The sequence below is a fragment of the Aythya fuligula genome, chromosome 25, assembly GCF_009819795.1.
Source record: "Aythya fuligula isolate bAytFul2 chromosome 25, bAytFul2.pri, whole genome shotgun sequence".
NCBI classification, from domain to species: domain Eukaryota; kingdom Metazoa; phylum Chordata; class Aves; order Anseriformes; family Anatidae; genus Aythya; species Aythya fuligula.
This window is the reverse complement of record NC_045583.1, coordinates 2,210,793-2,238,792: the sequence shown is the minus strand read 5'-3', so window position 1 is coordinate 2,238,792 and position 28,000 is coordinate 2,210,793. Positions and strand designations below refer to the sequence as shown.

The following is a 28,000-nucleotide window of genomic DNA, read 5'->3' as shown; positions in this document are numbered from 1 at the left end:
AAAGCCCACCGCACCCACACCTCCCACAGCACACGGAGCCCTCAGCTCCAAGGTCTCTTTCTCACCCTCGTATAATTCTGTCATTTATCTGAAAAATACATTCAGAAACACAAAAAGCATTCTACAGTATTAAGAAGACCCCACAGCATAATCCTCACAGCTTGCCAGGAGTAAAACAAATGATAAATAATTACCGCTAATGGGGACGGAGGGAGCAGCATAACCCTCTGTGCCCTGCTCCCCCCCAGCCAGGAGACCCGCCGTAACGCGGTGCTCCCCTGGGTTACGTGCTCTCTGCTGTTAGGGCAGCAAGCCCTGAGCTGAATTCCCCGTTTTGCCATCACGAGCCTTTCTTTACAAAGCTTTGGGTTTGCTTCCTGCAGCATAATGAGCAAAACATGTCATGGAAAATGAAAACAAATGGTGTAATCTCCAGCAAGAAAAATATTTTCCATTTGTTACCACAAATCTCTTCATTGTTTGTAGACAAGATGGTTTCTCAACATTAAAAAATGTTTTACCACTGAAGCGGTCCATCCATCTCCCTGCCAAAGCCAGATCTATAGCACTGCACTTGAACACACAAGCACATTTCACTCAGGCAGATCAATACGCGCGTATTTCACTCCGGCAGATGGATCTGGTTGTTAGCCATGTTCAGAGTGCTGCACGGAGGGAAAACTTGGCAAGAGGTGAAATTCTGAAATGGACGTAGACTTGCAGAGGCTTTATTCACTGATCTCCCCCTCATCATGTTTTAAAATTTAAGAGCTCATAAGCCTTTTTCAATAAATACAACTCAGTCCCAAAAAAGGAAAACCAAAGCTGTCTGTACGGATATGCTGGCATTACGGGGTTAATCTTAACACTAAAAACCTCGCACATCAGACTGTATTCTGAGAGCAGGAAGACTAAGCTGAAGATTGAAAGCACTGCCGGAGGAAAATAGGAGAAAGTCAAACAACACACTAAGCAGCGAGAAAATGATGGGAGGTCACGTGGAGAACCGTATGCATTAGGAAGCAGAAAAATAAAGTAACAGCGAGGATGCTTTAGGCAACCTCTAGGGCTTGTTCTTATGTAAAAGGCAGTTATTTCCTCCTTCTGGAGTTCAACATGCTGCTTTACATCGTTTCACACGAGCTTCTCGGAAGACCTCACGTATCAGACCCTGAAATGACCTAATAAATGCAAGGCTGCTGCTTGTTGTGCTGCTGAGCTGTCTCTTTTGGACGACACATGAAACACAGCGGCCAGTCGAGAGGAATAACATACTTTATACCGTTTGGCTCTCTAAGATGAACAGGCACAAGCCTCTTGCTTTCAGATTTAATTTAAATTAACCACAAGGGACCTGTTTACGTGAGGATATACACACTGCAGTTCAGCAAGGAAAACTAAGCTCCTATGAAGGACAAAAAGAGGCCTGAGTAGCACGGCAGCAAAATAACACACTGCGAAGCACAGACGCAAGCATGAGTGAGAGAAACAGAGAAGAGAAGGGCTTCCATTTCGCTTGTCTCCTCACGAACTGCACAGGTGAATGCCACCGTGGCTGCTGACCCGAGCAGGGCTACCCACGGAGTGCTGCCCAGAGCCAACCTGCTGCGGCAGCGATGAAGTGTACGGGGTACAAACAAACGCGTACCAAATGGGTGCTGCTAACCCCATACAGAGAGGTGCGGTTCTGAACTACCAATGCTGGCAAACAGCTGAGGTGAAAGTTTTAATGGGCGGGTAATTTCTAAGCATTCAGTCCGTGAGGGTTTTATGTCGCTGCCCAGTGAGGAGCGGCGGCAAAATAACTTCACAAGCGTTTCTGAACGGTGCTGCTAACCCACAGAACACCTGATGTGTGCTCACACAAGGCACTTTGAAGGCCTCGTGGAAATGCTGTGCTTCCTTTCAAAACCCACCAGCAACCATAAAGGCAAATTTCCGTGGCTGCAGCTTGTTCCAGGTACGCCATGTCCCCTTCAGGTCGCAAAGCCCCCAGTGGGTGAAGGGCCGGGGGGGTGCTGGAGGTGCGCGGGCGCCCGGTGGCACCGCTAAATCCCCTCAGCCCCCCCGCTCCCCGGATTAACCTCCCGCAGCAGCGCCTGAGAGGGTTTTGGGGGCATTAAAGAATGAAAAAGGCGCGGATTAGATGCAGCTACAGGATTATTTTGCCTTGTGGTGGGCACAAAGCGTGGGAGGAAGCAGAACCAGGCCTCACTCCGCCCCGGCAGCCCCGCCACAGCCCCACAGGGAACACCGAGGGGCAGCAGGAGGCTACACGGCCCTGCGCAAAGGCAGCCCCCTGCAACAGGAGTTGTCGGGCTGATCAAGTGGAAAACTTACTATTTAATTAAATCTAGGACATTATTATATAAAGCAAGATTAATTGATCTTTGACTCGAGTATGCAAAAGTCATTTAAAGACACTTGCAGGTACACAAAGCAGGTATGTCGCTCTAAGACACCAAAGTTATCATTAGTGTGCAAGACCTTAAATTTATGATACTCACAGCTGATAATCCAGCATGAGTTACAGATCCAAATACATGCACATTAACTGCATACAATAAGTTCTTCCTAAAAGCACGAAGAAGAATCACAGCATTCACAGAACAAGCAAAACAAAAGACAAAAAAGCTCAGCAGTAACAGCAGCTTTAGTACTCGCCTCACAAGGCTGCCCACCTAGCAAACATTCTGCTGCGTTCTCAGCACAACATGTAGGAGGTTCAAATTACTTCAATTAAAGATGAAAAAGACGGCAAAATTTTGAGAATGTCTGACCTACTTAGCAGGTGCAGCTCAGCTAAGATTGCGGGGCAGAAATACAGATAGAGTGCTGTGTAGAAATCGGCTCTTCCTTCATGGAAAAAGAGAAGGCAGCAGTCCTGGGACCACCACAGAGCACACCTCCACCAAGGACTTCCCGTCCCTCATCAGGGCAGTTCAAACCAGACACACGGAGCAGAGGTTTGGACGCTGCCTGTCACAAAGAGAGGAGCTTAATAGAAAAATTCAGGTTGATAAGAAGGTCAAGGTGGTGACCGAATCTGGGACAGCAATCAGTCCGGAACAGATATCCTGGTCCAGATATGGGCTGATCTCCAATCGAAGCAATTTCTACTTATTCACTAGGTAACAACAACTTCTTAAAAGAGCAATCAGCTGCTGCATTATTTTGTAGGGGACAACGAGAATGAAAATCACTGGGTTCAGTAGACAAAACTTAATAAGCACCTATATGCTACCCAGCAATTACAGGCCGCTTTGGAGTTAGGCTGCTGCAGGACATTCAGAAGACTAAAAGCAGATAATCACCTCAGGAATGTGCCATGTGCGCTTCTGCTTGTTTGCCTTTTAATGAGACTCAAACAGCGGTAGGTCCACACTGCTCTGCTCGGAAAGTCTAAATTAATCATGTCTTTTGATTGCCAGATCTGACATCAGAAACTGTCAGCCACTTACTGATGTTGAGCATTCAGCTGAGATTCTCCAAACGGCCACAGTGGGCATGCTTTTTGGCTGAGATATCATAAGGGCATCTTGATTTGCTGTATCACTTCGGTTACGGGTAGTGACATTTAGGTTAGGTAGTGACATTTGTCCTAAAACAGAAATCTGTCAAAAGACGTAAGTTTTCCTCTGCACAATGAACAGAACAGACAAGGTAAAGAATGGAACTTCATTTTCTAGAATGAGAGAAGAGAGATGTGGGAGAAGAACCAAATACATAAAAAGCATATATATATATATATATATATATATATATATATGCAAATGATATATTTACAAACACAAAACAACAACAAAACTTAGATTATTAAAGGCCATGAAAAAAAGAGAAAAAATATCTGTAATCTGTTCTGGCCATACTAACAGACTTTTCACCTTCTCCCTCAACACGAGTCTTTCTGGAGATTTAGACTGGGAGCAGACATGGAGAAGACATCAAGAGCTGAGCTCTCCTGAAATTACTGCCACTGCTATCAGCAGAGAGAGAATCAGAGAAAGAAAAAAAGAAAAAGGATCACTAAAAATGATCTAAGGAGTGATCAACATATGCCTTTGCTGAACATTGCCTTAAGATCTTCAGTGAATGTGGTGACCAGGGAGACTGTTTCTCAGTCCTCAGTCTTGACCATCACGACATACACTGTGTTGTAGTGCTTCCCTGAAATCTTACAGTGGTGGAAACATTCCACCCAATATACGAGTCCAGTGTTGGTAAACCTATGCAAGAATAATTTGACTTTGTGTTTACTTATGAACTTTTTCATTAAAAGCGTTTTAACTTTTGAAGATAACTAAAATATAGTTTGAAAGGTACATCCCTAAACGATCTTTAATAAATACAAAAAGCATTGGCAAATAATGCTTGGTTTCTTCAGAAACAACACGCAGAGCTGAAAAGGACAAGTGAAGAAATGTGAACAGCAGGAGCCTGTATTCTATCCTTCCGTTTTTTTATTTTTGGCAGTATAGGAACAGCAAAATCAACTGTAACAGAAGCCTCTAGATAGTGAATGTCTGTGGCTGGGATCCTCATGTACCATGAGAAAAATCCTTTGTTTAGTGCAGAAGGAAGAAGAAAGAAAATACTGGCAGAACATAATGGCGTTTACAGGGATTCTTTCAGTGCCATTTGGTTGGTGTATGAAAATAACACTTGTTACCCAACTAACAATTGCCTCAGTTTGCAAATAGATGTGTCATAGTTGACAATCTTGGAAAGAAGGAATAAGGACCCAGCATTCTGAATCCAAAAGGTTTTTCACAGATGAAAGAAGCATCTGCTACCATCTACCAAGTGCATCCTCCAGCTCCAGACAGGACCAAGTCCATGGTGGGAGAGACTCCTCTGCCCCTGCCCACAGCCCAGGCAACAGCTCCTGTCTAACCACAAACAGCAAGAAATACAGCTTTTCCTTAAACCACCTGAAGGTAAAAGCATTTGCCTCACATTCCAGAACACGTACCAAACAAATAGAGCATCAGTAAGGCTCGAGTTAAAAGCCTTGCACTGCAGGGGCCCTGGTGGCAGAGCACCAGTGGAGCAGCTCCCTCCGACCTGCTCAGGTGCTACCAGCAGCTCTTGCAGCAGCATAACGCAGCCTGACAGTGATGTGTGCCAACAGAAAACTGCAGAAGAAGTTGTAAATTAAGTCCAGCTGTATTTGGAAACATGTAGGTAGGAAATCAACACACAAATGCACTACCAGACTCAAAACCTAAACATTTTGCAATACACTAATATAATTACATGACTCGCCTTCATCACAGCCCAGCACAGTTTTGTCAAGAGGCATTCATCTCTTCATGAAAGTAAAGTATAGATAGTGGGGTTAACATGAAACATGCATTTTGAAAAAAATTAGAGATGATGAGACATGCTGGTAAACTGGTGGACAGCACATTCAATTCATTATTTTTCAGCGAATGCTATTTTTTCTTTTGCATATCTCATTAAATCTACAGACATTCTCAGCCTGTGCATGGTTCCTGTGAATGACAGCAGGCATCATTTTAAGTTTGTTCTACGTGATGCACTGGTAGCAGAAGCATAGCCTGATACATTGTCTGCCTACAGCCTTAAGGATTTTTAAAACGAAAATCCTTTGAGTGAAGAACTTCAAACTTGCAGATGCCAGCTTCAAATATAATATTATCAGATATAATTATAGTAATACATTGCACACACATAAAAATCCATTAACGATGGAAATAGAGTCAGGAGAATTACAAATGGGTAGGCTTTTCTCTGATAATGCCAAGTATTTTAGCGTAGCTATTATTAAATAGGAGAATGGCAAAGCACAAAGAACTGTACAGCTGTTTCTGATATAAGATCAGAAACTGAAGGAGATATGAGTAGAACTCAAATGATTTAAAATAATGAATGGGTTTCAAATAAAATGCAAACATAACCATTTCCTTCAACTTAACAGCGGGGAAGAAAAATGCAAAAGAACTTTCCACAAGAGAACAGTTTGACCTTTTACATAATATATGGAGACTTTCTTCTCTCTTTGATTTGGTATTTTCTTTAAAAAAAAAAAGAAAAAAAAAAGCTCTGAACAGATCAACAATCTTTCACCTATTTATAAAGATTTGCTATATTTTGAATACATATTTTAATTTTCTATTTTTCTCAAGATGCTTCCCACACTTTACTGGGAGACAGCATATAGCACACGTAATTCACGGGGAAGATAGAGCATTTTACAACTTTCTGAAACAACCACAGTTCAAGAGAATTTGCTTTCAATTACTGCAGGGTAGTACCTAAAAGCAAAGACATACATCTCTCCTACTGCTCCCAGCTCTCAGAACAGTATTCTGTGTTTTGATACTATAAGATGGTTGGGGGGGAAAAAGTCAGTGGAAGAGTTTCTGTGCAGAAAGTCGCCCTTGAGATACTGCTGTTTATACACCAGATTAAGCCGTACTTGCAGGTCAGCAGGGAAAAACCATGATTCTCTCTGGCTACTACTGGAGCTGCCCTTTCCCTTCGCCTCCAGCACTGCTCTGCTTGTTCCTGTCCTCATTTTTAGCAGTCCCCACAGCACTTCATCTGCTGAAATGGCACACGATTTCCATCCATGATTTCCATCTCAAATAAGATGCATTCGCGCTGATGACAGAAAACCAGAATCCAGATAAAGTCCCTCTGCCACTGCTGGTTTGAAACAGAGACAAGGACTTACACAGGTATCTAGAAAGCTCAGTGAACACAGCTCGAGAGCTTGAAACACCTCACAAAACAAAACTTAGATTCGCAAGATCTAACTATGCTCCTGTAAGACAGAAATGCAAAGCGTGAGAGTCAGCAGGTTTCTGACTTCTCCACAGGAGATGAACACAGGGCACAATTAACAGGACAGAATGGGATGCGCTGGGAGGATCGGGCTGGTGAAGCCTGCACGGTGACACCACACAGGGCTGAAGGGAATTAAAGGAGAGCGCTACAGAAATCTGGTGGGGCAAAACAACAACGATGGTTGGTAATACACAAACTTGTTCAAAAATTTTATAATACTGGGTTGCTCTAATAATAGCACTGACTACTTTATTAAGGCTTCCTAATCACATACTCAATCTCTTGCTGAGGTTTAATCAGCGCACAAATGACTACACCTACAGAGGCTGTTTGGCAGGAGCAGTATCTGTCACTGCTCCTCTTCTACTGGGAGCTACAAAATCAGAATCCTCTGTAGCTGTTAGAGGTTGTAACAATACATTAACAAATATAAAAATAAAAATAAAATAACACCCCCATACGCAAAGACAAGCACCCAGGCAGCAGAAGTGAATTTCCTCAGGACAGCTATGGCTTGTTTTTCCCAATTTATAAACAATCTGCCACTCCTTTCCTTAAATTCCCAATGTGTGCGGTTTTAGCATAGTCACACTAGAGAAAATGATTTCTTGAGACTGCAAGGAAACAATTTGCTCTGGAAAGCAGAGTTACCATACACAACTGAACAGAACGTTGTCGCAAAACTGTTTTAATACCAACGCTGCCCTTTGACAACCTGCAGCTGCCGTGTAAATTTAAAGTTACCAAGCACTTAATGAGTGGAGTTTAAATAGCCCACCCTAACAAAGGATCCCAAACAGGGCACTTTTACAGGTTAACCCATTGCAGTGCTGGGCAACAGCTGTCTGCCCTGGTGTTTGCCCTACGTGAGCGTCACGTTTCACATGCAGACATACGTGTAACATACCATATCTTATTGCTTAAGCAGCGTGAAGTTCTATAGAATGACACATTTCAGTCATATCCCCAAAAGAAAAATGTCCTTGCAGCTGCTCTGTGTTACACAAGCGATTTAATCTGTTTGGGACTTGGCATTATTTTCCCAGCAGAAGGGTACATGTTTGCATGCCAAGACCTTCTTTTTTTTTTTTCCCCTTTTTTTTTTCTCTTCCCAGCGTGCTCTGATTAGAACTTATTCAAATAATACGCACGCTTATTTTTAGCCTGCTTTTCATAGGAAGCAAGACGTGCAATTATCCTGTGCATAATTTCTAGGCCCACTAACCTATTTCAGTCTGGAGATTGGCAGAGCGGCGTTTGACAGCGACACCGTATTTCTGTTCTGAAGCACAGCAAACCCTTCGGGGTCTCACCACCACAGCCAGCAGCAGCTCGCCACCCGTCCGGCCGCGCAGAGGGCGAGCTCCCTCCGGGGACACCAGCCCCATCCCCAAACTCAGGCTAGAGATTTGCTCTCTTACCACAAAAAAAAACTATTCGCGCACAGTTCAGCTTTGCACGCTGGGAGCAGATCGGCCACAAAAAATGAAGAATCACCATGAACCACAGGCATAACCGGCATTTTTCTGCCTCTCAGCTTCCTCTCCCTACTGTTTCCAATTGTCCCATCGCTGACCTTTGTGGAGCAGAGCCATTTACACAATTCATTTACTTTTGAAAAGACAGGGATAGCAGCTACCTTATTTTCCTTATTTTACCTTATTTTCCATCTGCTACACTTGCTCTTCTTCACTTTTAAACCGATAAAGCCCATTTCAAGCTATGTGTACCCAAACCCCAGGCCAGGGGGCAGCGACTGCAAGGCCCCCCAAGCGCAGGAGGGGCAGGGTCTGCCTGCCACGCACCCACAACAGCAAGCAACAGAGCTGCAGCGCGGCTGATGGGAGAGAAGTAGAGCTTCTCAGACAGGCTTTTCAAGGAATTCAGGAAATCCCAGCATCTCAAAGCACAGGCTGTGACATTCCCTAAGGATAGCTGCTGCTATGCCAGAGAGAGGCAGTGCAGCAATAAATTCAAGCTCCAGAGGACAGCGCGGTGCCTCCCTGCGCTCCCAAGGACTCCCAGGAATTTAAAAATATCAGCGTTAAGTCCTAGGGCAGCACTCCTCTGCATCAAACGAACAAATGTGCTGTGGTCACAGCCGTATTGATCACAGACATCTTCACGTTGAATTGGAAAACCAACAGCAACAACAACACCCCCCACAAAAAGCTGCCTTTGTCTAACGCTCAGCAAAACCCCTTTAACTCCAGATGTGCACTGGCCATGACTAACGCGAATGCCTGACACACACACATTGCACGTTTTTCTCAATTTTGGAACTGAGAGAAGCGTTATTCAGTCTGCCACAGTAACTAAGGATCAGGGTACACCAGCGTGTGCTGTAACTCTTGGTAAGAAGCGATGAGCATCCGCCAAAGCAGAGTCCCTACAACCGCCCGGACTGAGCATACGGAAAGCCAACGCGGGAGTGAAGGCTGCAAAGTGTTTCTTATAGATGTCCTCTTTTACATAAGCCTGGTTGGAAGGAAACAGGTTTGTGTTCCTCACAGATTGTTCAACACATTTCTCAGCAAAAACAAGCTGGTTAGAGGAAAGTATAAACGCTGACATTTTAAAGTTCTGGCATAAACAGCACTGCAACTTTTAGATTGCCTAAGTCATACCAATTTCATAAAAATAAAATAAGAAAAAGACTTCCTCTCAAAACACAACCTACAAAGCAGCATTTAGTGTCAACTGTGGTTAAGTCAAACCCGTCAGGAATCCAAAACGACAATTTTTTTTCCCCAGAATGCCTCTGCAAATGTACTGAGCATCCACTATGTAGCTTTACTGTAAGTGTACCCAAATCACACAGTGTTCCTAACAGTAACCTACAAGTAAGAAAAAAAACCCTTACAAGACCTACCAGCATCTTTCAAACTACTTCCAATTTGGGAAGTAAGGCAATTCTCTCTTTCACCTGTATGCAGACGTCAGCCACAAACACTTTCTGTCCATTTTTTGGCAATACCTCTATGGGGGAAGCTGCAGCTGCAGAGCCTGGAGGCAGCCCAGGGCCCGCGCCCATTAGGGTCTGCTCTGGTTCAAACCTCAGCCCCAGAGCTACCACAGCCACCCATCACCCTCACAAATCTCACCAGCTTCATTCAGTGAACTAGAATTTGTTCTAACTTAATTTTGAACACTGTCTGCAAGGAAAATTGTGTTTATGATCTTAATGGCATGTTGTCAAAGTAATCGTGTAAGGAAAGAACATTTCTCTCTGTGTTGATCCTTGTGCAATATTGAAAATGAAAGGAATTTATCTTATCCCTCACACGGCATATCCTATTATCTCATCACTATTCATTTACTACGATTTATTTTCAGTTATGGCACCCAGGATTTTCAATTAAATAAGAAATATGCTTCCTCTGGAAAGAGCATGCAAGCAAAGCTAAATGCCAGCAGAGGACCTGCTCAGCTTTTGGGATTCCATTGCTTTCCAGCAAAGTCCAAACAAGACAAGTGGCCTAGTCACTGAAATTGCTAACAAACGTAGCAGGTGATACAGCCCTACTCCTCCTGCTACCTTCACTGCTGGAGAGGCGAGGCAGATGCCTGGGGTCAGCTCCTGCCGTGAGCACCCACTGCCAGCATCGCACTGTGGTGAGCTCAAAGGGACCCCGCACATCACCCAGGCTGGCCCCCAGCCCAAGCAGGGTCCCTCAGAGCAATCAATTCAATTTAAATCTGCACCTACGGAAGCTTCCAGGGGGACTGTGCACAGGACTTCAAGTGCAACACGCTCGGTATGTCTGATGCACAAAACACTCTGAAAACGTGGGTTAATTCCTTCATTTAACTTTGAAATCGAAAGCACCCTCCTCCCATAATCTATTTGCATGAAAACACATCTAAAGATCAAGCAGATTGCCGAAGCAGCTATTGTGGAATCTCATTTGTTCCTCAGCACTGCTGGACAGTAACTAGGAGGCATCTGCAATAGCAGAAGCCAAACACAAGCTAACAAGGACCAACAGTACTGTGCTGTCACCGCTTGATTTCTGTGCTTCTGCAGGGAGAAAAAGTACATTCTACGTAATGACCCATTAATCCCACAAACCACACAGCACGCTAATTATGACATTTCAAAATACATTAAAAAATTAGAAAATGCATGTTTATTCTACACCAGGAATTTGAAGTTCTCTTCCAAAGTTATTCCGATGAAATGCTCACATTTAGCAGTATCTTAGCCTGGCATGTCTGGGGAAATGCCGACACTAAAAACCATACCCTCTGACCAATGCAAACAAAAGGCTCTCTCCTTTTCCTAGAGAGAAATGTAATTCAGAATTAACATTCAGAGATCTTTGTAAATATTTCTTCAACCTAATAAATTCCTTCATACCCAACTGCTAAAAAGCAGTGTTATAGTTTCTAAAGTTGCTTAAAAGCCACTTATAAGCTTGCTATAAATTTGTTCTTCAAACTGTTGTAAGCTGTGATGAGTAACCCATGAGAAAAACAGGTGCAGGGGGTAAAACTGGAAGGGTGGCGACATTCACAGAGCAGCACAAACTAAATCATTACTCTAATGAGCAATAAAAAGGCACTGCGGAAAAAAATATTGCAGAGGACAGAGTTCTGTACCTGCAGCCACAGCTCTGCTATCTATATAGCCAGAAGGTCGGACCGATCTTTATCTTCCTCCTTCACACGCGCTCACCCGTGTAACAGTGGCAACACGGACTTCAGCTCCAACTTCACCAGTTAACTTCAGGTGGCTGCCTGTCTTTTTGTCAGTTCCTGTGTTTGCTGGCGTTGACTAAACATCTTTACTGAACAGCAAGTAAAAACTCTACAGTACTTATTTTCCCTTATTCAGTCACTCTGCCGTTCAGATGAGGACTCACCTCGTGCTTAGGAAATGGAAATGTTGCATTCTGCTCCCAAAGGGTTACGGACTCAAAGTCAGCTCAACTGACCTTGGTGTGACTTACCCACAGCAGTCAGCTCCTCCGTAACACAGATGGTTGAACTGATGCTGCCAGTGTTTTAAGCTCAGAAAGTGCTTTTAATTTTTATTATTATTATTATTATTATTTCCTCATGCTGTGTTTACTGTTTTACATATGCCTCTGACTGCCAAGGAATTGTTAACTAATCACCATGAGATTCATTTTGTTAATGCACAGCTGGGTACTTGGTCATGCAACATCTGCTTCTCAGCATTTCTGCTTTCCTTATCTAGCTGTAGTCAGTAAGAAAGCAGCCTCAACAGAGCATGCGGAAGCTGAAAGTGGTAAATGAGTTTATTAACAAACGGTGATTAATATTGGAACCCTCAGACTACTAATGAACGCGTGTGTCTCGCAGACTGAAAGCACTAACTGGAGCAGCCAGGCAGCAGGTAAGAGACATTCTCATCACCCCCTCCTGAGGCATTTATTTGAGGTTACTTCAGCGTTGGAGGAGAGCACGAGGCAGAATTGTGCCACCTACCCTCAGAGCAGCAGCCTCACCTTCCCAAGCAGCCTCGGCCGGACGGCAGTGCCAGGACGGGACGCCTCGGTGCAGCTCCTGATGCAGGGTGGCAGCGGCTCCTCTCCAACACCCGATTATCTACTAGATCATCAGTGATCAACTTTCACCAGTTGATTGCAGTTTAATTTTTGCCTCCAGAAGTTCTACACATGGTAGATGTCCTGAACAAAATAGCAATGCTTGTACAGCCTATGCGACAGGAAGGGTCATTCAGTTACAATCATAAAAGTTTCAGTTTGGGAGCGCTTAGCTCTTGGATTGTGGTGCATTCAGCTTGGGAAGCTTGCCAATCATCGTCTTCATGCAGCTGTCTCCAAAGGCTGGACTCATTTATATCTGCTTAAAGAGCTCACTAAATTCAAGACTGACACAGAAATGGAATTCTCATAAGAAAGCACTTCAAATAACAAGACAGCTTTGAAGGCAAAGCCAAATCTAATTTCTGTTCTCAATTCACAATCAATCAGAAGGCAGCTATGTACGCACACCCCGATAGGAAAACCAAAACTGACAGCACAGTAGTTTTTTTCCTGTATTTATTGCATCATTTGCTTTTCTGTCACCCTTGTCTGACCATATAGATTCTGGAGTAATCTCTCTGAAATGCTTTACTATTACCAGAGCACAGTCTTTCACTGAGCAGATACTTCTGTTACCCACAATAAATACTTATTAAAATGCTTCCTTATTCAGAGCCCGTACGTGGTACTTTCAGATTTACTTGCACTGTTTTCCCAAGACAAATGAACTCAAGATTAAAATAAAATTCCATAGCCTGAACTCCATGCCTTGCTGATCTCTCCCTCCTGTCAAAAAGAGACCGTGTTAAATGCAGCCTCTTCAGTTGTACAACCCCTCCAGACCACGACCTTAGCACTCAGATGTCGCTCTGGAGCCACCAGTCAAACAGCGCGGCAGAAGTGGGATTTTGAGTTTGGTCTTGAAATGAACAGGGTCAAAAGAGCACTTCCACCTTTATTGGAAGTGCCAAACAGGAGGAACTGCCATAACTTTCCAGCTTTAGGTGACCTTCAGTACCAAATTTGCATTTCAATCTGATACCTGTTTAAGGCAGCCAGAAGGGACACAACCACAAAGCATTAGAAGCTGCACCTAGTAGGGGAAAACAAACCAAATCCACCAGCTGAGATCACCTGCACGTGTCCATTTTATTTGGCTGTAGAATTAATTTGATGCATGAAAACAAACACTTAATGCAGGCCTACAAGTTTAAAAGCCATCAACCTGGGCAGTTATGGCAAAGACCTGGAACAACCTTCAGGCAAGCTCAGCAGGACTGGCTTTGGGCACAGAAACCACAGCACTGAAATGGCAACAGCTTTACCTTAGGCATTTTGCGAGACTAAGCAACACCCCAGTAAGTGCCCCAGCAAATACCCTACCTTCCTTCTCCTAACAATTTTCTCTTCCTTCCTAATTTTACTCATCGTATCGATTCATGATCAGGGAGCAGTTGCCTGAATTGTGAATTCCTCAGGTAAGATCCAAATTTTTGTCAAAGACTGCCTTAAAAAACAAAACAACAACAAAAACACAAACACTTCCTCATTATTTTGTTAATTCTACATCTTTTATATATATTTTTTGCTATGAAATGCTGAATATTAATTTTCCACTTTCTCTTCATAAACTCTTTTGCAGAGTTTCTTGATTCTGTGTTGGATTTCTTTTTTATTGTGGTGGTCTTAAAATCTCTCTTAAAACGTCAGGTCCCATACTGTGGGTATACTTCACTAAATTTCAGTTTAAAAAATTTTGAGCTACTAAAAACCAGCCAGCCTTTAAAACTACTTTCCCATTTTCCCATAATGATTAATTCTGGAAATAGGAAAACTCATCTCTCTCTGTTTTTAAACAAACTTTAAGCAGTTTTCTTATGTTTAAGTAATAACTGTAAATACTGAACAGCACAGAAGTTACAATGCATGAACAGGCATAGTTTGCCTTTGCTGTTTCCTTAACATCCAACATCTCTAAAACCCTGCAAACCAGAAAGAGCAATGGACCTCTTAACAACATAGTTCAATTAAGAAAAAAAACAGATGTGTTTGCCAAAAGGCAACAAATAACGATTTCAGAACAAAACGTATGCCCCCTGAAGGTGATTCAACAAAGCAGAAATTGATTTAAGGCTTTTTTTTTTTTTTTTTTTCCCTGCATTTCACCCAGTGCAAGAAGAAAAACACAGAAAGAACTTCCTCGGGTAAAAACCTTTTTACCGTTCCTACAGGATGACATTCCACATTACGTATCAGAGACTGATGACTGAATGGAAGAATATTCCATTTTAGTAAACTCTTAGCTTGAAAGAAAAATATACAGTAATATGCAGTATAATATAAAACCATACAGTCCCCTGCAATTACTCACTATTTTGATGAACATTAAGTGTCCTACCCTAATGAATTCATTTAAGTACTAGTAGCATCTCCTAATGGGCGTTAATTAAACTTTTTCAGCACCTCTACCTTCACTAGAGAAAAGTAATTACTCATTGCTGTCCTACAGAGAGGGAAATAAAAGCCACAGGATTAGGTATTTTTACACTGAGTAAGTAGGGCAGACGGGAAGGGCTGCAGTTCAGAGGCAAGTTGCTATACGTAATTTCACTACACGAGCAATACTTCAGGCCTTGCACTGAGAAAAAGTTTTCCTGCTGCCCTTAAGAGAGCCACAAAGTAGGGTTTGAAAGCACATAGGTCTGTCAAGGACATAACTCCATCAGAACATCACATAAACCAGTTGGCCACCATCTCAGCTTTCTGATGAAGTTTAACCACAAGTCAGGTAGACACATCAAGCTTTCATACCTATTGATGAATACATTTTAAAAGTATTTATAAATACAGCATATTAATACTTCTACAGTAAGTGATTTAAAAAACAAACAAACAAAAACACATACATGAGTAGCAGCTGTCAGATCTTGAATAATGGACCAGAATAATTTTTATTTATTCATACAAAACTGCATTACACAACAGGGACTAGCATTCAATCTGAAATATAATCACAGCAATTTTGTCTTCAAGCTTAGGTCATTTGTAATTTTTGTCATACACCAAACACATTGCATTAAAGCTCACATTACAAACACTGTCTTCCGAAAACATGGCAAATTTGAAGCACAGTCAGGGTAACGCATATTTCAAAATATTACTCAGCAATGGAGTGACACAGCTTTTTAGGCATGGGCACTTCCACCTGATGGTGCCCACAGCACCAAGCTGTTCCCACAAACACAGCTCTCCCAGCATCAAAGCATTTACAATCTAATCTCACTGCAAAGAAGATTAGTGAAATTACTGAGCAGTAATAGTTCCAGCAACAGAGGTAAAAATACTTCACTGGCACTTTTGGTCAGCTGATTTCTGAGGAATTCTTTAGACCAATAAAGGACAAAACAAGCCATTAAACATCATTCCCCTGGATTAATACGGGACTCTGCTTCCCTCTTACATAACGGGATTTTGAAATTCCTCTGATGTACATGCATTAGGAGGAAATCATCTCTGCAGACCTAAAACTTTAGGGCTTAGTTATTTCCTGATAGTTCTGTGGTTTTAGAGGAAATAAACTGAACGTTAATCCTCTTGGATTTAATGAGTAGTACCAGCAAACTCTGCTTCTGCCTATTAGCAAACCTTCAGCCTGGGAGAAGGTCACCGTAAACTTGGCCTATAACCAAAACAAAGTTGCATCTACTGGCAATGAAATCTTAAAGATAGGTGGGAGGCTTACGTGGTTTGGGTGTTCTTGTTCTTTATTTGAGCAAACACTGTGTCAAAATTATTTAAAAATTCACCTATGTCTAGACTTTTTCATGAAAATCACTTAGCACAGTAGGAAAATACCTCATCAGCACGCTGACTTACACTGAGCTCAAATTATTTGTCAATGTTTTTTATACGTATATATTTATTTATTTATTTAATAATTTCAGAAAAAGAAATAACTTACATAAATGCATCTCTGAATTCAGCTGCAGGATGAGGCTGGGAGGCCAGCAGCTGTGCCAAACAGAATAAACCAGCCCCCATTCCTCCTTCGATTGTATTTATGTTGCGACCTTCCACTAAGTCTTGCGGGAAAAATGAAAATTTATACAGAAGCAGGCACTTTTGCTTTTTATTTTGATCTGTTTTTAAGAGTGATTTTCCTGCTTAATGCTCACTGAAGTTTTACTCTTGACACCACCCACCTCTTATGCACTTCTTCCTTTCAGAATGCAAAGCGGATGGGGAAGACACTATACAAATGACTTTTTCTGAAGACTGACTACAAGTAGAGCAACTATTTAAGATAAAGAATGCCTTTTAAAGAGGCTTTCTGTACTGAAGTAGACAGGGAACCAGCTAGTCATCTAAAGATTAGCTACACTTCATTTTGCTATCTTTAACTTTTGTTAAAAACATTATGCAAAACAAAAGCTCAAAGTTGCTCATCGGTTGCCTTGCCTACTTCTTTTTAACTTTTACTGCTAGTCTTAACCACTACAAGAAGTCCATTTTCCAGGATCTTACACAAATAATTTATGTGAATCAGATTTTTTTTTTCTTAGGATATCAAGAAGCAGAACTGGTTTAATTATCTGTTTTCTTCCAGTAGCCTGATTTCAGGAGTTAAGAGAATGTTGCAGATCCCCTAAGACCAATTTAATTGCAGATCCAAATACCTTGGGACATGTTTTAAACTCTGCTGGGACCACGTTGGTCAGTCACTAGCGGCTGCACCGCTCTCCGCTACAGATGCTCGGCAGGAGGGGTTCTTAGCTCACAGCCACTGCAGACTGAGACTCCCTGAGTGACTCCTCTAGTGCTCATGAAACATTTCAGTAAAGCAAACAGACCGAAAAGGGGCTTAACTTTGCTATACAAGACCTGGTGACCCTAGAAAATAATGAAGAACCCACAGAGATCAAGAAGTTGAAAGTTGCTGCTCTAGAGCAAACACGCTTTCCACCCTAAGATTATTTCCACTAACAACTTAATTTGATAAACTACATCACCATATCAAGCCGTAATTAAGCAGCTACTTCAGATGGAATTTTTCTTCTCATCTGTTCTTTCATCATCAACATGAAAGAAGATTTTTTTACAAACATGTTTCTTCTGGCCAAGCACAAAACTGCTGCATATTTTACTGGGCGCCGCTCCCATCTCCACGCGGGGAATCTGCTGGCACGGCAGCGCCGCATCCGACCTGAGCGCTCCCGGCTGCAGCTGAGCAGGGGCTTGGGGTGATGCTCTTCACCCCAGCACAAGCACTTTGCAGCATTTCCACCCCGCCTGCCCTCCACACACAGCACTCGTGCCTGCAGCCCTGGGTTGAGTCACAACAGCCACCGCAGGCCCCAGTGCAAGCACCCTGATTACACCCACAGAACGTGCAAACGCCGATCAACCTTTTAAATGGCAGGCAGAGGAGTCCTGGCAAACTGGGCTGCATCAAATCACTTGCTATGCCCCCTCCTGCATACTAAAGCAGTCCTTAATAGAAGGGACACAATTTGAATCCCAAAATGTAATTAACACTGAAATTCTCTCACAACACAACTGTGAAATGATCCAAGTCCAAGGGAAATGCAATTCTCCCTGAACGCTTTGTTAAAATTCCTCTGACAATGGCACTGGGGACATTTCAGTAGAAACTCAGCTCTAAATCTGTTCTTCCATATTTCTACCTTCAGAGCCTGATACACAGGCAATACTACCAAGTAACTACAGTTGCTTTTCAGAGCAATTTTTAGCAGATGACTGCAGAGATCTCCTGCCTTACACCTTAAAATCCAAAAGGGTCCTTGGTGTTCTTCATAGCTCATGGATAGGGGCAGATGTTGCATACCTTAAACTGAATTTGCTTACCAGAAAGTAAACAACACTGGATCATACCAAGCATCCATTTTTATTTCCATGACATGAGATCTTTATTCAAATTTGCACTACAAAGAAGTGAAATGTCTAGTGGCCAGGCTTAAAAATGCACGTGGGTTGTTCACTGGGTGGGCGAGGGGATCATGGTTGTTCTTTCAAGTGACTTCAATGTTTAGTCTATGATGCATCTTAAATCACGAACTTCTAGAAGTGTTTTTATGTAAACGCATAATAGCCTGCAGACAGCTACTGAGTGCTGCAAACCTACAAGCCAAGAATAGAGGATGGATTAAATGTCACTCAAGATTCATATTTTCCAGATGCAATAACATGCATTCGGTTAAATGATCAGTTAAGAAGACTAGCTTATTAAAAACAACAACATTTTCAATTTCTTATTCTTTATGTCCTGGTAGTAAACCTGATAAATCACCCTCAGAAACAGGCCGGGCTCCACCAGGGTTTACCCTCTCTGCCACAGAACCGGCCACAGGGTCGGGGTGCCTGCCAGAATTCGGGTTCATGGCTCCTGCAGCAGCACCAAGGATGAGGAACAGGCCGGGAGGTGAGCGCCTGGGGCCTGCTGCAGCCCCAGAGCCCTGCTCCTGAGGGGCCTGTGCTCAGGCTGCCCTCGGCCCTGAGCGGACTCCGAAGGCCCCGCCAACAAAACCAGGGCAGAAGGGTATCACATCCCCGCCTCAGCCAGGAAACCTCAAGTCAGGCATGTGAATGCTGGGGGCTGCGGTGGTTTCTGGGTGACTCTGAGCGAAATTTCTGTGATCCAAGCCCAAGACTTGGGGAACAGGTTTGAGAACATCCCGCAGCAGCAGCCAGGCTCCGCCGCTCTCTGCACTTCAAGAACTTCACCCAGGCACAGACGTGTCCGTATGTGTGGGGATTCCGCAAGTTGCTACAGCTCCCACTTGGCTGACAAAACGAAGAAGTTGTAAATAACAGTGCATGGGAGAGAAGCGTTCCCAAGTCTTCACTTTGAAGAGTAAGCAAAGCAGGAGATGTACAGGAATCATAAGAAAAACGCTAAACATCTGTGCCTTTCTGTACAGAGCCCTAAATTAGCACGTACAAGTCAGCAAAGCCATAAACGTTACAAGGCTTAGCCAAAGTTCAAACAATTACTGAATCTCGGTGAACCCTACTTCAGTAGCTGCTCTAGGCGCACTAACACCTGTAAAGGCATTTCCTGTTATCACCAGTTCCCTGCTGTCACCTCCTCCCACTTGCGTTGCGAGAGGAGCACCAAACCCCGAGCCCAGCTCTTCTACACAGCATGACCCCATTCCCCGCATCTGTTTCCTTCATGCTCTGTTTCCACCCTTCTCTGTCTCATGGCACAGGGCTTCTTCCACCCAGCCGGCCAGAAATGATAATTCGTTATCATGCAGGTAGAAATAACATTTATAGACAGCCATACCAAAACAAAAAAAAAAAAAGGATAATTCTGATATTTATATAGCATTCACAATCCATAAGATGTCAGCTGTTAGTCTGATTGTATTTATTACCAAAAGCCGGTAATGAAACAGCACTGAAGTAGAACACAAAAATCAATATTCAATAAAAATCAATATGCCATGATCCGACAGACAAAGAATTCAAGTTTTACTTTTTTAATACAGATAACTGAAGAGAGATAGCTATCCAGAGCTTAAAGGAATTAACTCGTTACTTACATACTGTAAGTTATTTTCATGAGATGAATCAACTTATATGAGCTAGACTACTATTCAGCAACTGAGGAGCGACACAGGATTGATAATAAACACACTGGTGATTTTCAATTTGAGGAAGTTACATTCAATTAAAAGCAAGCAATAATTCACAAAAAATTACAAGCTCATGCAACATACATATTGAAAAATAGCTTCAAGCAAGCATTTTTGACAGCTCACTTGGAGAGAGCCCAGTGCTGTATCTAAAAGCCTTGGTGTGCTTTGCAAATGAAATTACATTTCCACATAAGATCATTACTTTAATACATTGCATTAGTATATGACAAAAGCACGGGGACATAAGTTTGAACAAAGGATTGCTATGATTTTATTTCATCTTGAAAGCTGCACCTGAACTAAATCACCCAAATTTGCATCAAATAGCACTGATGCAAATTAGCATGGCTTGTACAGAGGTTTTAACAGCTAGTGTGGAAAAATCAAACTCCAGCGTCCCCGTACTCGCAGCACCCACAGCAGCAACCCCTTTCCTCCCTCGGTGCCTTGACAACAGTCTCCTTGATACCACGCAGACAAGCGCCCTTGCTGGGTGACTCCCCTTTCCCCCAGAAGAATACGCTCTTGATTTTAAGACTGATGAGCTTGGAAGCCAGCCCAACGCATTCAGCTACTGCTGGCATGTCACCTGGGGGCTGGTCCCATTCCCACCACGACCCCAAAGCAGAGTAATTCAGTACAGACTCTACCAGCCATCAGCAACAGAGAAGGTGAATTACAGAGAATTCTGGTTTCGAAGACTGGTATAGCAGATCAATACAAATCTGCAGTCTTCCCACTGCATTTCCTCTCACCTTCTGTTCAGCTGAACTAAATCAGAAATTTACTCTCAAATACAAAGAGCTCATATTTTTCTTAATCCAAATCCAGTCCTCTCAGGAATACCATTGCCTTAAAGAAGAAAACTGTTCCCATTCAGGGAACAATATGCAATTTAACCCACAGTCCACGAACATTAGAAGATATTTCTTAAAAGGAAGCATCTCAAATTAAAAACAAGAACCAGAAGAATGAATTCAGAAGACTTTAAAGCAGAGCAACAATCAAAACTAGAGTAATTTTTTCAGCTGTCAATTTGAATGCATAATCTTTTTTATATTTTTAAGATACTTTTAAGAACAATATCTTGAAGCAGATGTTACAATAATAAAGGAGCATCGTGCAGAGCAAGTTAAACAAGCACAGCTTGTTTATTTTGGGAAAATTCTAAAATGACAGTTTTGTTCTGAAGTGCCTTCTAAAAGTAAAAAAAAAAAAAAAAAAAAAAAACCACTTTGAAAAAATTAAGGAAATTGAATCTTCTAAGACAATAAAAAGAATAAAGAGACAGCCATTTTCTACAACTGACTAGCATTTCATTAAAGCCAGCCAAGAATTCAAGGGCAATACTTAGACAAGAACTATGAAGAAATCTGTGGTTGAAATCACAGCTTCTAATGAAGATTCATGTTTTATTTAATTCTTGGTTTCATTCACATAGAAAATAAAAGTCTCCTGCTATTGTAGAATAGTGGCAACGGACAGTTTCAAGGATTTTAAACAAGTTAGTTCTGTGCCAATGTGTAAACCTAGGCTTCCTTTTTTTTTTTTTTTAAAAGGGAAAAAACCCTCTCCTTATTGCAACCAATAAATATATATGCAAAAACTTCAATCAAAGTTGTCTACCTGAGTAAGAAAATTTTCCTTCCAGGAATAACTGGAATACAGGTGCTCAATTGTTCAGTCCTAGTGAAATTCCCATGCCCCACAAGGAGGAGACAGGGACACTGTGGTGGCAGCTTTGAAGCTCACAAACAGGGAGAGCAGACGCTGCGCTACCGGCTCCTCCGCCAGCTCAAGGTAAAGGCTGGTCTTACTCTGTGCTGTTCTGCCAGGTCTCTCCTGAGAGACATCAGCGAACAAACAGGGAACAGAATGGCTCTCCTGAAGGGAACAAAAAAGTACAAATTAAAACCATGGTGTTAAGCAGCACAGTAGCAAAAGCCACATGAGGCCTCGTTATCATTTGAAACTAACATGCTAAGAAAGAATAGAATAATTAGAGCCAGTGAAATCACAGCGCTTATTGCAGTGAGATTTAAACAAGTATGTGAAAGGGAACGGCAGCATGTTCTATGCCAAGAATAACATGTTTATATAAAGATGAATAGGAGAAACAAGACTACAAATTGCATACACATACTAATGCTAATACCAATCCCTTGGCAAGCGCTTGATGGTCCTCTGCATCCACGCACCTGAGATGCAAACTAAGAGCTTGTAGTGCAAGGTGGCTCTCCCAAACTGCTACGCGATGCACCATCGCTATTGCCAATGCTGGACAAAAGTGACAGGGCCCAGCTGAAAGAGTTTCTCACTCAGGTTTCTTTTTAAAGATAGCACATGTCTTCTGCCCACTTCCACTAATCTGAGATACCCTACACATCTGTTATAGGAAATAACATGTACATTTGTTTGTTTTGTTTTGTTTTTTAACCTCCAAGTGTGGTAAAATGAATCAACCTTTTCTTTTTTTAACGGGTCACTCTCTCACACGCCCTCGAACAGGAAGGACTGTTTTTCAGACCAACACCCACAAGTCCTCCACCCGGTGTGCGCGAAGAGCGAAGGACCCGAACCGACTTCCTCATCCCCCCAGTAGCACAGTAACACACTGGTCTGGTTAATCACCGAGCTGGCCTGCTGCCAGCTCTCAGAGAAACACAGAATTAGGGTAATGCCTTTCCTCAGAGAGGCAAAATTATCCTAGTGTGTATTCTGATCTCTGTTTTAACACGGCACATTTAGAATTCATCAGATTTTGTGAAAACAGCCTCTCAGTGCTGTGTGCGCTCCTCTCTGCCTTAATTGCCAAACATGCAAATGTTTACCCCCACACAGAGGCTCAGCGCCTACCTCAAGCACAAAAGAAAATGTAAATCAATCTTACGTACTCAGCTGCAAGCATTATGTCTGAAGCATCCTGGTCTGAGCTACCGCAGTCATCTCACGCCTCCGGCTTCAGGGGAAGGACCCCACGCACAACCGGCCTCTGATCGCTCCCATCGCTCCTTCTGGTAACGGGCACTTCACAGGTTAATTACTACACAATTTCACCATCACGTGAGAAAACACATCTTACTGTTTTCTGGTAAATCTGTAGTAGACTTTGATCTAGAGAGCATTTCGGTAAGCTAAGGCCTTCATATCCTCAAGATTGCTACATCTTGAGAACGTTACGTGATTTAGTGAAAGATACTGGCACGAAAGCCAAAACAGCTCGGTACCAAGAACTTCAGAGTCCTGCACCCACCCGTCGGTCACCTCACTTTCTGTACGAGTGCATCGCAAGCCAGGGGGAAGCGACAGACCTGAAGCCACAGCGGACATCAAGAGGCTGCGGCTGGCTGAGTGCACGCAGCAGCAACGCGCCCCTGTGCTGCACCAGGGGCAAAGGACTGAAAAAGATCCCGTGAATGTGAACGGGGAGGTTATCTGAATGCCCCATCTGGTAAAAAAAATAAAAAAAATATCCTAGCCTGAACTGAACTTACTGCATGCCTGAGAATCCCCAGCGGAGGTCACTGATAATGCCCCCACTGCAGAACAAGTTTTAATCACAGCTGAAGTTGTGACAGTCGGCTATGAAATAAACACAGAGGAAATCAAGGTTTAGTGATTTCAGGAGCACTGAGACTTTAAAAAAAAAAAAAAAATCAGAAGATAGTCTGAAGGGAACTTTTAATCATTTGGAAGCTCACTGCATTTCTTGATTACAGACCGGGTTAGTCACAACAGAGCTGATATACATTCAACAATAAGCCAGGGACAAAACTCCACGGTTTGGAAGTGGAAGAGCAGCGTGACTCTGCCTGCTTCTTCCCAGATGCTAGTTATATGAAACCATAATAATTGCCACAGAGTAGCTTTATGCATCGAAGCTCCTTCGTTTGGAAGGAAAGCACATTCCTTCCTACATAGTATCTGGCAACCCAGGCTCCAGAAGGAGGAACTTGCAGATAATCAGCAGTGCTTGCTGCTTTACCACGTTAAGTCTGCAACCTACTTCTGATGCTGCAGCACGCTGCTCTGAAGAAAATACGCATTCAGAGTGAGAGTGTTAAGCATTTTAGCGAGTAAGCTCAGCTTCACGTACAAATATTTTTCAGGCAGAATGTGACTGTCACACGCAACCAGTCGGTACGTTTACAGGATGAGCTGAGCAGGCAGAAGGATGATGGACTGACTGCAAGCAAAATGCTTCGGTTTTTCCTTAATGGGAATAAAAGAATCAGAAACAGCGCCAGCTACTTACAAGGCTAATGCAAGTACTAATCCAAGTGACATTGGGCAGGGAAGGTCCTTGAGCCACCTGGCAGCCATCGTTGGGATGCACATAAGCAGGTGATTAGCTTGAAACCAGCATTTAACAAGTGTGGCTAAAATACAGATGCGCTCATTACGATGAGGCTGCTCATGTTAGCACGCACACAGGACGAGGAGCCCTACTGCTCCGTATGGCCGGCTCTCGTCAGCTGATCGAGATGATGAATGACACAAAAATAACAGCAGGGTTATAATCTAAAGCACCGAGCAGAACGAAGCAATGCCTAACTTTCATTTGGACAACTCCGATCCCAGCATCGGTCCAGGAACACTGGCAGAAAACCCGAGAGCAGCCTTCCTGCAGGTCTCACCGCACGGCCCCTGCTGCTGAGGGGCTCCCAGCGCCTGCGGCCCCGTCCTGGAGGTGGCTGTGACCCCAGCCCCGAGCCCTGCTCAGCCTCACGCCGCTCTTGTTCTGCTTCACGAGGAAGAACGGAGTGAGAGGGAAGGAGGAACTTCATCAGCAAAATGGTCCTTCGTTTGTGATGTGCAGTTAACAGATGGCGTTCAATTTAGCATTCGTATCTTTCAAGTGTCTTATCAAACAAGACTAAACAGCATCTTGAAATTTCCATTTTAAATTTTCTATGAGATTGCTAGAAGTATCACAGACGGATTCTACTGCTGTCAACTAAAGCTGTTGCTGCCTTCAACGAAGGATGCTCAAAATAAAGCACACGTCCAGCCTCCTAACGTGCTGCCAGAGGCCACTGGGACACCCGCACCAGATTTCACCGAGAAGACGAAGCCAGCTCTCAAACACTGAGAGCCAAGGCCTCACACTCTCCAAGACCAAGTATGAGGAGACCAATTCCTCCCTGCCAGGCGGGAGGCAGCAGAACACAGCATGGCCCTGATGATGCAGAAGTCGCCCAGAAGCAGCGCGCTGCCTGCCAGAGGCTCTCCCAGTCTGGCAGCGCATTCAAAAGACAACATTTGGGGCTGGAGAGCAACACGGGGCTTTAAGAAGTGGGGCAGCTTGGGTCTCTGAGCATCCAGCCATCCCACAAGCACCACACGCCACCACCTCCGCAGCCCCTACCCCTCAGGCACCACCATTGGGGTCAGCCAGCCTGGAGCACCCCGGGTCGCTGCGGGAAGAAGGGGAGCCACGGCCAGAGTCGTGGTGCTTCTCTGAGAACGCCGTGCCAACAGCTCTCGTCACACGCACCCTAATTGGAGTATTTCCACAGAGTGCTACTGTGGCAATTGAAAAAATAAAAAGCAACAAGAAAAATAGTCTGCTTTAAAATACCGCATTTAAGGACACTGAGTCTAACACCGAAAACGCCTGCCAAAATCATCTGATGTGGTAAATAAGCTTGCAATATGCTCTAGTATGGAAAAACTGCTGGATCTGAAGCATGAATTTGATTTGTTCCAAAAGTTACATAAAATCAGCATAGAAATGCTACTTCTCTTTACACAACTCGCCCAGTGTTTAGTTCACAAGCCCAGAATGACTACACTTAGTAACACCGGGCTGTGCAAGACACCAGCAGCACTTTCCTTCTGCTGAGAAAACCGCTCCTACCTTTTAACCAGTTCATAATCCCCAGGAGAATTCTGCTCTTACCTTCCAGCAGCAACACCGGCACGCAACAGCTCCGTGCGCGCCCCACTCAGGGGCTGCTGACACCCCACCGAAAGCCTGCCCAAAAACCCAGCTGCACCAACTCACGGCACTGCACAGCAGGAGCCCAGCACCACTGTCTGGTGGGCACCACGCTCCTCGCCTTCTATTCCCCTGCTTCACAATTGATTTAAGGAACAGAACCCGCACTGCTTTTTAGTGCCTCACCTTTACAGCTCCTATACCTACATCAGAGCATCATCTGGCTCTGGCAAGTGTCTGCTCTTCGTTGCATGCATTTATTTCAAATCTTTTCTGCCAGTTTTAACTTGAAAGTTTGAGACATCTCTCTGTTACGGAAAGTCCCAGTACGGGAATATCCCATTTCCCTCCAGAGTAACCACACAAGAATTTCATTTGATATTCTTAATACGGTTTCATCTGCCATTAACTTTTTAAAAAAGAGATTTGTTATTGTCTCGTCTTTAACAACGTGTTCCTTAATTTATTTATTCTTTTATTTGAATTTAACTTGCAGCAGTTTGTTCTTTCCTAGTTTCCTCATTCAGACGGGGTTTCCAGTTTTTGAAGGCAGGCATCTCGGAGCCAGCAGCCTTCTGTAGCTGCTTTAAGGTGTTGCAGGTTTCATTTTTTTTAACAGGTGATACACATCGGGACTAAGTAAGTGCTCAATCTCCGTAGCAAAGATAACTTTTAATTAGTGGTCAAAGGAGGAAACTCTGATTTAAGATACGCGTTACCTAGAGTCAAAGAGCAACCTGGGCGTTATGAAAGAAGCACAGAGCAGGTGGTAAACAGAGAGCCTGTAAAAGCAGCGTTTTGGATTTCAGTCCCTGACAGGCTGTTAGCGGCTGGGATTCAGACAGGCACAGCTTTAAGAGAGCTTCTGCACAACGCACCGAGCTCACACCTGGATCGCGACCAGCAAAGCTGCAGCTCCGGAGCTCGTTCGCTGTGAATCATTAACGCGTGTGGTCGCGGGCACCGGGGAGTGCCGGGCACCAACCTGACGCCCGACACCTGCTGGCCCTCATTACCCGCAGCGATAACCCCGACCCAGGGGGGGACACAGCCCAGGGGCTCCTCCTCAGCCCCCCACTCCCAGCCGGGGCCGAGGGCGCTCGGGGGCCGCGGCCGGGGCCCGATCCCGGTCCCACCGCGCTCCGGGAGGCGCCGCCCCCGCGACCCCGGCCCCGGCCGCGCCCCGCCCGGTGCCGGCCCCGGGGGGTCGCGGGGGGCTCCGGGGGGCTCCGAGAGGCCTCGGGACCCCCCCCTCATCCCCCCGGACCCCCAACCCCAAGGCCCCACCCAATCTCCGCGCTCACCCCGGGGCCCCCCCAGCCCTCTCAGGGCCCAACCCCAGCTCCGGAGGGAGCCTCCCCCCCGCCCCCAGCGGGGCAAGGACGCGGGGCCGCGGCCCCAGCCCCAACCCCGAGCGCGCTCCCCGGGCCTGCCCGCGGCCTGGCTCACCTGGGCGCACGGTCTTGAGGCGCACGGGCTCCCTGAAGTGCCGGATGACGGCCAGCGCGTCGCGGTGCGTCAGGCCGCTGACGGGGGTGCCGTTCACCTCCAGCAGCACGTCGCCAGGAGCCGGCGCTTTACCGGAGAGCAACGCGGGGCCCGGCCCGCCCTCGGAGCCCGGCGGTAGGCGCCCCGCCAGGTAGGGGAACTCGCCGCGTTCGGCGCCGCCGCGCAGCAGCTCGGGGTCGGGGCCCGCCGCGCCGCCCCAGGACACCACGCACTCCTGCACCTTGCTCAGCCAGTGCCGCTTCTTCCGCAGCGTTTTGGACATGCCGCACCCCGGCCCCCGTCGCCGCCGCCGCCGCCCGCTCCGGCCGCGGCTGCCGCCCGACTGCCGCGCGGCCCCGCCCCACCCCCGGCCCCACCCCTCGAGAGGCCACGCCCCCTTTGGGAAGCCCCGCCCCCCCTCCTCCGCGAAGCCCCGCCCCGCCGCTCTGTGTAGCCGAGGGGCGGGGCTTTACGTCACGGGCAGCGCGGAGCGAGCCCCGCCCCCCCCCGCCCGCAGCCCTGAGGGGCCTGAGGGGAGGTGTCCCCTCAGCAGGGCCTGTGCGCACCCAGCTCCAGCCTCT

At 44.8% G+C, this 28,000-nt stretch overlaps 1 protein-coding gene across 2 annotated transcripts in view; it reads right to left on the bottom strand.

Annotated features, from left to right (window-relative positions):
* The window catches only part of MAGI3 (membrane associated guanylate kinase, WW and PDZ domain containing 3), a 61,222-nt gene extending 33,519 nt beyond the window's left edge, over nucleotides 1-27,703 (bottom strand). For both annotated transcript variants that reach the window (XM_032203366.1, XM_032203365.1), the window contains exon 1: nucleotides 27,381-27,703. In XM_032203366.1, the coding sequence (XP_032059257.1) occupies nucleotides 27,381-27,702 (322 nt within the window). In that variant the 5' untranslated portion in view covers nucleotide 27,703. The remainder of the gene's footprint in view (nucleotides 1-27,380) is intronic.
* Between the last annotated feature and the right edge of the window lie 297 nt (nucleotides 27,704-28,000).